At 41.0% G+C, this 10,476-nt stretch overlaps 1 protein-coding gene across 2 annotated transcripts in view; it reads right to left on the bottom strand.

Moving 5' to 3' along the window:
- Positions 1 to 924: 924 nt before the first annotated feature.
- Positions 925 to 10,476, bottom strand: part of LOC123764763 (uncharacterized) — a 15,127-nt gene continuing 5,575 nt past the window's right edge. The window contains exons 3-4 of one of the 2 annotated variants that reach the window (XR_011230814.1): positions 7,459 to 8,181; positions 925 to 4,947 (exon numbers count right to left, since the gene is read on the bottom strand). Coding sequence is in view for 1 of the 2 variants with exons in the window: in XM_045752872.2 (XP_045608828.2) it covers positions 7,544 to 8,181 (638 nt within the window). In the remaining variant the exon portion in view is untranslated. Of the gene's footprint in view, positions 8,182 to 10,476 lie in introns of both variants that reach the window. The other variant, XM_045752872.2, reaches the window with a different exon arrangement.

The following is a 10,476-nucleotide window of genomic DNA, read 5'->3' as shown; positions in this document are numbered from 1 at the left end:
AGAAATGAACCTTCAATCTGCCTCCAAACTATTATATATATTTCCCTCAACTTACTTCAGAGCCACTGTGTCTAGTGGCCAGGACGGAGACAGTAAGTCCTGAGGGCCACCATCTATAGTGGCCACGACGGAGACAGGAAGTCCTGAGGGCCACCATCTATAGTGGCCACGACGGAGACAGGAAGTCCTGAGGGCCACCATCTATAGTGGCCACGACGGAGACAGGAAGTCCTGAGGGCCACCATCTATAGTGGCCACGACGGAGACAGGAAGTCCTGAGGGCCACCATCTATAGTGGCCAGGACGGAGACAGTAAGTCCTGAGGGCCACCATCTATAGTGGCCACGACGGAGACAGGAAGTCCTGAGGGCCACCATCTATAGTGGCCACGACGGAGACAGGAAGTCCTGAGGGCCACCATCTATAGTGGCCACGACGGAGACAGGAAGTCCTGAGGGCCACCATCTATAGTGGCCACGACGGAGACAGGAAGTCCTGAGGGCCACCATCTATAGTGGCCACGACGGAGACAGGAAGTCCTGAGGGCCACCATCTATAGTGGCCACGACGGAGACAGGAAGTCCTGAGGGCCACCATCTATAGTGGCCACGACGGAGACAGGAAGTCCTGAGGGCCACCATCTATAGTGGCCACGACGGAGACAGGAAGTCCTGAGGGCCACCATCTATAGTGGCCACGACGGGGTGTGTCAGTGAGAGGTGTCAATATTGGGGAGACAATCATGCAGAGTACTGTACTGTACACCAGTCAGTCTGCAGTGTACCGGTAAGATGTACACATAACTACTGACATACAATGTGTTAATCACACACACGTACCTACATCCCACATATTACTCACAATTTATATAAAAAAAAAAAGATATTAATACAGTACACATACCTGGTTGTAAATAAAAATACATTTTGTAATCATTTCCTTTTTATAGAAATATATATATATATATATACTGTATCTAGAATTATTCCTGAGTATTAGAGATTAACATTGTTACAATATTCAGATTAATTTAAAGGTTTCAGCCACTCATAATATTATATATAAATAAAGATAATTTACATCAGTACAAAAGTGCGTTTTCCAAAACAGAAAATGACTGTAAATTAGGTACATAACACACAAAGGAATGTGACCAGCGGTTACCCATGAGAGGAAGTGCTTGTGTTCTCTATGAACACTCTAGAGCGTACTCAATAACACTGACTTTTGTGTCACGTTCCCAAGTACTGTATACAGTAGTGTATTATCTTTTGAGCATGCACGCATGTGCTCGTGTATGTATGCAAAACTTTATTTCAGTAAATGACGCTAAAGGGGGGACTTAGAAAGTTCTTTAATAAATATGATTGGAAAGACTTGGTGTTAGGCAAGGAAGTAAATGAGACCTATGTCAAGTTTTGTGAAATATATGATAAAGGCACAAAAATGTTTATACAAAGACAGAACTGAAGAACTATGAAAAAGGATTGGTTCAACACAAATTGTGAGAGAGCCAGAGACCAAAAGACACAAGAATGGAATCAATATAGTAAGAGGCCAAACCCTCAAACATACCAGCAATACAAAGAAGCAAGAAACCAGTCTCCGTGGTGTAGTGGTAAGACACTCGCCTGGCGTTCCACGAGCACTTTGTCATGGGTTCGTATCCTGGCCGGGGAGGATTTACTGGGCGCAAATCCTTAACTGTAGCCTCTGTTTAACTCAACAGTAAAATGGGTACTTGGTTGTAAAAACGAGTCTTCGCGGCGGGGATCGTATTCCAAGGACCTGCCCGAAATGCTACGCGTACTAGTGGCTGTACAAAAATGTAACAACTCTTGTACATATCTCAAAGAAAAAAAGAAACAACTACACAGCAGTGAGAAGAGTGGCAGAAATTTTTTTGAGAAAGAAAGAGTATACAAATAAAACAGAACCCGGTCTACTCTATAAATTCATGAAAAGCAAATTGCAGTTAAAGGACTAAACTCAAGAGGTAGAAAATGGGAAGCAGTCACGGAGAATGAAAAGGTAACGTGTGAAGCACTAAAAAGAACAGTTCCAAAGTGTATTTGTCAAAAATGCAACTTTCAGACAACTAGACACAATAAGACTTCCAGAGAACACCTCTAGACATAGAGGTGTCTAGAGACGATGTGGGAAAAATGTGCAAGGAGTTAAGTAGGAACAAAGGAGTTTGGCCAGATGGAGTTATACCTTGGGTTCTCAGAGAATGAGCACAAATCTACAATCTGCCACATTTGTAGATTGTAGTTCCAATCTACAAAAGTGGCAACAGGGATAACCCTCTTAACTATAGACCTGAATCGTTGACAAGTGTAGTAGTCAAGATATTGGACAAAATAATTAAAACCAAATGGGTAGAACACCTGAGAGAAATGACAGACAGTATGGTCTTTGATCAGGAAGATCCTGTGTAACAAATCTATTAAATTTCAATGATATTTAATAGAGATATTACAGGAGATAGTTAGGTTCACTTCATTTATCTGGACCTAAAAAAGGCTTAAGACAGAGTCCCACATAAGAAGTTGTTTTGGAAACTGGAAAAAATGGTAGAAATAACAGGTAAGCTTCTAACATGGATGAAAAAAATTTTGATAGAAAAACAAGGGCAGTAATCAGAGGCAATGTATTAGACTGGAGAAATATCACTAGTGGAGTGCCACAGGGTTCAGTTCTTGCACCGGTAATGTTCATTGTCTGCATAAACAATCTACCAGAAGGAATACAGAATTATACGAACATCTTTGTTGATGATGCTAAAATTCTAGGAAAGATAAGAAATTTAGACGAGTGTCACGCCCTTCAATAAGATCTGGACAAAATAAGTGTATGGAGCACCACTTACCAAATGGAATTTAATGTGACTATATGCCACGTTATGGAATTTGGAATAGGAGAAAATAGGCCACACATAACCTTCAAGTTATCTGAAAAAGCTTAAAAGAATTCTAATAAGGAAAGAGATCTAGTGATGCTTCTAGACAGAAATATGTCACCTGAGGACCACATCAACAACATTGTTCAAGGAGTCTATGCTATTCTTCCCAATTTCAGAATTGCTTTTAAATACATGGATGGAAAAATACTACAGAAATTGACAAAAGAAGAATTCTTGTGACCTGGAATTTCAAGAACAAGATGTCATAGAACTAAATTAACTAAACAAAGCTGCCCAAAAACATTAGAAAATTCACTTTAGCAAACAAGTTAAGAATGATGGTGGTGGAGGTCAAAACTGTCAGTAGTTTGAAAGCATTAAATGACAAAGTGCTTGGAAGGCGGGACACCACGAGCGTAGCTCTTATCCTGTAACTACACTTAGGTAAGGAAGGCGGGACCCCACGAGCGTAGCTCTTATCCTGTAACTACACTTAGGTAAGGAAGGCGGGACCCCACGAGCGTAGCTCTTATCCTGTAACTACACTTAGGTAAGGAAGGCGGGACACCACGAGCGTAGCTCTTATCCTGTAACTACACTTAGGTAATTATACACACAATGTGTGTGTGTGTAAAATGGGATTCTCTGAGAACCAGACCAAATCTGGATTTTGGAGAACTATATACATAGAAGTGTCTAGAGATGAGGAAGAATAACTGCTCAATAACTGCAGATACAGTACACGAAGAATAAGAATAACTGAAGAATAACTGCTTTTTCATGTACTGCAGATACAGTACATGAAAAAGGCAAACAGTTCCAATTCTACAAAAATGGCATCTGAGAAGACCCTCCAAATTGCATTCCTTATTCACTGACAAGCGTGGTAGTCAAATCACTAGAACAAATAATTAAAACCAAATGGGCAAATTCCTCTACAGAAATGACAACATAAAACTATAACTTTTGAACAGATAAATAAAAGACTGTCATGCCCTTCAAGACAACCTGGGCAAAATAAGTGAATGGAGACACACACGCACGAGGAGGAATTCAATGTGAATAAATGCCACATTATGGCATGCAGAATAGGACACAATACATGGATAGTGAAATATTAAAGAAACTGTTCACGACAGCTGTGAGACGGAAATTGGTTCATGCAACAATTGTATTGTGCCCCCTATCTCAAGAAGCACATTTCCAGCACAAACTGGAAAAGATGCAAAGACATGCTACTAAATGGCTTCCAGAACTGAAAAACAAGATCTAAAAGAAGAGGCTAGACGTGTTAAATATGCCAAAGGAAGAAAATTTAAGAAAAAGAGGCAATATGATCACTACATACAAAATAGTAACAGGAATTGACATAATAGGCAAGGATGGATTTTTTAAACCGGCAACTTCATAAACAAGAGGGCACAGAGTCAAGCTAAGGAAACAAATGTGCCAAAAAACATATTTAAGTTCTTTTTGCAGAGTTGGAGAAGGTTGGAATAAGATAATTGAGAAGGTATTGGATATCAAAACCATCAGTAGTTTCAAAGTGTTGTATGACAGTACTGAGAATACGGGACCCCATGAGTGTAGCTCTCATCTTGTAACTACACTTTGTAATCACACGCATAAACAGTATATACATAAAAAGATTCAAGGGGGATAATGTTTGCAATAATACACAAATAAAAAGGAGACCTACCTTGCGGCGATTCAAAGGATCAACGTCCCCACAGCCTGGTCTCTGACCTGGTCAACCAAACTTTGACCGTCCAGCACCGGTAATGCCTTCACCCCCCTCCAACACTGATAATGACTTGACCCCTTTCACTGGTAATGCATCGAGACCTTTTCCCCTATTCACCGGTAACATACAGAATGTCTCTGTTGGAGACGTGTTGACTCTCTTTCCTCTGCAACATATTGATCTGTTCTGCAAACCTCTTCTCTCCTTCCGTCCCTCCGCTCCACAAACTCAAATGATCAATCATTCCTCAATACTTAAATAATCTTGCAATTGAACATCTGAATATTTCCATCATGCCCTAAGAGGGAGGAATAACACGTATCAAATATCTTAAGAGATGTGGTGAAATGAGTCAAGTGTGCAAATAAAATACTTGTACTATATGATCACGTTACTGAAATTGTCATTTAAGTGCGGCATTGACAAAACATCTCTCGCCCCTCGGAGGCAGTGATTGACCACCCGTATCACCCACACAGCTCCACAAAAAAAAAAAAAAAAACACGTTTTACAAGCTAAAATATGAAACATTGAATATAATGAAAATGTCCCAGGTTTGGTAAGGTCCTCAGTAGCTGCCCGTGCTAAGCATTCATTTGAAGCCATGCCTTAGAAAGAGGCCCCCAGGCCTCCGAGGCCCAACTTAAGCCAGGACTAGAATCTGCTTCACTCTGCAAGGTAAATAACTTCCGCTTATCAGGGACAGGAAGCGTGTACGGGAGATACCCCCTAAGGTCGAACTACTGACCCAACCCCAGGATGCAACCCACAACAGTTGTCGAATTCCCAGGTACTTTATCTGTTTACTGAAAGGTGAACAGAGTAATCAGATGAAAGAAAATTTGCCCAACCATTTCTGTCCAGCATAGGGCTCGAACCCAGGATCCTTGATTGTGTTTCAAGAATGTGGTCCACTGTACTGTAATTTTTAGATCAGAGATGCACAAACAAAAAATGGAAAAAAACTCATCAGAAAGCATAGGCACAAAATAAAAAGCAAACTGCTTGAAATAAATCAGGTATCCAACCAATGGTAACGAGGCAAACATTCATTACCACAATGTATACACACCCTTCGGGTATCATCTGACCACTACCAGGTTGACCCAGGCGACCACCTAACAGAACCTCTACCTTATCAAGGAGACCAAATGTAAAAGGGCATCAAGATTGAACTTGAAGCCAGAACCAGATCTGCCAACTGCAGTCGAAACACACGGTGAAGCCACTGTAAAGATGCACTTGCAACCACCAAACCTGCAAATCCTCCACCAACATTAAGAGAGAGAGAATGGGGCAGCAAACTGAAGAGGTCAACAAAACAGCCGCCTGGACACAATCCAAAATGGCAGACAGGAATAATGAGCCACAAAGAAGTGCACATCTTGCAGAAGCAGAGTAAAGCACTCTGGTTGTCACTGTAGCTGTAGCAGCAAACATGGCAAAGGACTAGGGAAGCTCAGAATAGGAACCGAGATTTGTCTAGAATTGCTCAAAGAAAAGCTCCGGCACCACTCGAGGACGAAGAACATCTACAAAGCAGCAATGAACCTCGTAGCGAGGTCCATCCGTCACCAGTACCGAAGCCACTGGGAGCACCGGGATAAAGAGCTGCTATGTACTGTACCAACATCGTGGGCCAGAGCAAGAGCAAACAGGACATTACTGACAGCCTTGAATAGTACTTGGAGAGAGGAGCAAGGCAGCCACAGATTATGAGGAAATCTCATATACAACTCAAACCCTTGGCTAAAGCACCAGACTCCAAACACACACAAGCAGGAAGAGCACAATCGGCAGGTCTTTAACGTGCACACAGTATAAAGACCGACTCTTAACAACAAATCCACAAGAGCCGTGATTAGGGTTCGAACTAACGTCCGGGATGATCCCAGACGCGCCTTAGTCGACTGCGCCACGACATGGTCAAGAGAATTGCAACCGGGAGTGCTTCAGCACAACTTTGTTCATTTGACATATCACACTATCGTGATTTGTTTGTGTACTGACTCCTACCAATTGACAGCTTCCACTGAGGACAACAATTCTCATGCACTACCCAAAAGCAGCACGAGTTGAGATGAGTCAGTCGTAGATGAGGACACCTACAACCCCTCTTAGAGCATGTATCTCTCATGGGGTATAAGGGAATGGAAGATGACCCTGGCTACTGGTAACAATGACTACTGTCAAAGTGAGATGGAATGCTACAGCACACACACACAATGCTGGTGGTATACACGTAATCACGAAGCATAAATGGAATCAAACAAAGCAAGGGTGCTCTGGCACACCTAATCTTTCAGGAAATGCCAGCACAACTTAGCTGAAAGTGATAAGCATATGATACGTTCAGAGTGAGCCAAATGGCTTTCGATAGTCGACAGAAGGGACTCGGAGGCTAAGGCAAAGATTCATGTACTTACATGTCCACTTAAGAAACTTGTATGTCTGTCCTCAATCATGGTGGCTTTGTTTGCATTTAAGATGATGATTATGAAGTCCAAAGAACAGAGGTTGTCTTTAACAATAATAACCTTGGGTTGTGAAGTTTCGAAACTCATCAGCTGTTTAATAGGAACAGACTAAGCCACTGTGATCAGGGAGAGATGTACAGGTGTAGGCCGCCAGGTGCTTGATGACACCTGGCTCTGGTGTGATGGGCTCTGGTTTGGCGAGACCAGAGGTAAGCTTCGGCAGCTACTGAAGATTCTCTCCTAGTACAATAAACATCTTAAATAACCACTTGGCAAAGTACCAGAAACTATATATGGGATAAGAAGTGCTCAGTGCCCTCCTGTTTCAGTACCTTATCCCAGTATTGTATTTTCCTGTCTGCCAGGGCTATTTTTCTGTCTATTAAGTATGTTTCTCTCTGCACATTTTTAAGTTGTTCATTCAAGATTTTTTAACTGCAGTCTACTTTTTTCTTCCTCTAGCTTAGCCGTGATTAACTGGCTCGACACTAACTGTTTGTCAAAGTCAAGAACCATGTCTAGTTTTCTTTTCTGTGAAGTTCGTATAGATGACGGCCACACTGATCCACCAACAGTGCCGGGTGGGCTGGTCTCGGTTTCATGCCACTCCAGCGGGCTTGTGGCAATGCCGGGTTGCATTCCAGTGGGTGACGCTGTACTTGACATAGAGGGAGGTGTTCCAAGCGGCATGTCAAATGCCAAGTTCCTGCTCATGGATAACTGCTGAACGCCTGCCAACACCGAGTTATTTATGGGTGCCGTTGGCTGTGACTGCGGAGGCGGAGCAGGAGCAATGGGTCGGTAGCTGTTTCGGGGAGGTGCGCTTGTCGTGATGCCAAGGGGTATTGTCCCCATGGTGAATAACGTTCTCCCAGTTCCATCTATGGGCTGTGGCTGTTTTTTTTGTTGCTGATGCTGTTCTTCTTGTTGGTGCTGCTGCTGCTGATGCTGTTCTTCTTGTTGGTGCTGCTGCTGCTGCTGCTGTTGTTGGTGCTGTTGCTGTTGGTGGTGTTGCTGTTGCTGCTGATTATGGTTTTGAATTTGTGCTTCATCTTCTAGAAGAAAAGAACAAACAGGCAATTGCATGTAAATCATAATGAACTTTTTTACATGCTTCAAAGTGGTTCTTAAAGTAGCACGTACATGAAGACTCTCGGAAGACACACAACCATGCGATGGTCTTCACTCTAAGAACTGGTGACCCCCATAGACAGTAAATAATTTAAATAAGCAAAATTGTATTAACAAAAGTAATATTAATTAATATTTGATACTAAAGCCAAATTTCATTCCATTTTTTAATAAAATAAGCTAACACTATTGGCACATCTTGAAGGTCAGTATCTGATCCAAACTTTGCTAAACTGTTCCAATAACAACAACCGATTTTCAAGGTTCCTACAATAATGGGGCCAAGTTGTTGGTCACACTGTACAGTGTTAGTGCTTTCTCTTACTATTATTACAAGTATTGCCAATACTACTTCTCATCTATGGTAATTAACATTGGTAACTTCATAAAGTAAGCAATCATTTAAATTCTCAAACATTTAACCCTTGAAAATGGAGAGAATCGTAATAGGAATTAAGCATAAGTTGCGTTATTCAGGTGACACATCTAATGACGACGATGTGTTGTGTTATCATGATAGTGTTTGAATACTAACCGTCATCAAACATTTATGACAGCAACGAGATGTCACTGCATCACACACCATCACTTGGACGTAATGGCTTGCGGCCGCAATACCTTTACAAACATGACAGAGTACACGATGGGGTGCACGCCCTTCAACTTTCACATATAAAAGTAGGCATAACGTTTTGTGGCATTTCCCAAATATTTTACGTGCAGACCTATAAATTTGTTGGAAAATATTTAAAATTTAAGTAGTTTCTGTAAAATGTGTTTGTTTGGGCATTTTTTCTTTGTGGATTAGGTGTGTGGTAGAAAATACAGTGGAACCTCAGTTGACGAATGCCCTAGAGTATGAATTTTTTTATATACGTCAAATTCATCATAAAATTTGAATTGGTGTACGGTGGTTTACTTAAAAGACGACGTCTGTTCGTATGCGTATGGGTGTAACGAGTGCATGGTGCTGCTGAGGGCACAGGGTGAGGCGCATTTAGTTTACAAGTCTATCCCACATAATGACGACCGCAGCCACTCTTGAATTCTTTGCGAAGAATTTAATAGTTTGCCTGCATTTTTGCTTTTTTAACATAAAAGTTCTTATTATATCATGCCATGGGTCCCAAGAAAGTCAGTGGTAAAGTTCAACCTAAGAAATTAGTTGCGAGGATGATGATAGAGGAAAAACGAGATCATTCGTAAACATGAAAATGCTATGAGGGTTGTTGATGTAAAGTAGACGATGTCCCTTCCTCCTTTATTAAGGATGTGAACAGTATGGGAAGAACCGCAAATTTTTGCTGAAAATTGTCACCCAAATTAAGGTGTAGTAGGCTGTTGTGTTTACCTTTTTAATGACAATGTGATGTCTCACTTCAGAGAAGTGTTACAATGTAGGGAAAAACAAGTGTCACTAGATAGGTTTTAGTGAGAAAATCAAGCAGTGAGTCACAAGCAGGTCCTAGTGGTATGCAAGCAAAACATAGGGGAGAATACCCAAGAGAAGTCATCACTGCTGATGTTATAATGGAAGGGGATCATCTTCCAAACACTAACACCTCTTCTCCTCCTCACCGTCTTCCATACACCAACAAGGGTCCTCATTCAAGGTAAGATATACATACTGTATTATAGCTAGTACAAAATGAGTGTTATTCAGTATAAAATGAGTTATATTTTTTAGTTAATTTTTTTGGGGTTGTTGAACGGATTAATTCAATTTACATTATTTTTATGGGAAAATTCGTTTTAGTTGACGAATTTTTGGTTGATGACATGTCTCTGGAAACAGATTACGATTCTAAACAAAGGTACCACTGTATTGCCATAATTAAAGGTTTAAAACAATGCACATATAAGTTACAAAAGCTACAAAAATAATTCAGCTGGTCTGGAGGCACGAGTCTTCCACCTTTAAGCTACATATAGTGACTTGGACCGCACATATTACCACAAATATAGAAGGCATAGTAGCGAAAAATATTTGAATTATGTAAAATAACTTAATTAATTTAAAAATGTTAAACAAATCTCCAACTTACTGGCTTCAGTGTCATGAAACTTTCAACAAAATATTTTCAGAAATTGATTTTAGATGAATTTTTGAAAATAAGAACGTTTTTATTGATAAGGAGAACAGCTTCTAATAACTGGAACTGAAGGATTATGGAGTAATAAAGAGATGCAAGCGCCTGTCCGACGCTCAAAGAAGCAAG

Source organism: Procambarus clarkii, chromosome 5 (genome assembly GCF_040958095.1).
Source record: "Procambarus clarkii isolate CNS0578487 chromosome 5, FALCON_Pclarkii_2.0, whole genome shotgun sequence".
Taxonomy (NCBI): Eukaryota; Metazoa; Arthropoda; class Malacostraca; order Decapoda; family Cambaridae; genus Procambarus; species Procambarus clarkii.
Note: the sequence above shows the minus strand (reverse complement) of the source record. Positions and strands in the feature narration are given on the sequence as shown.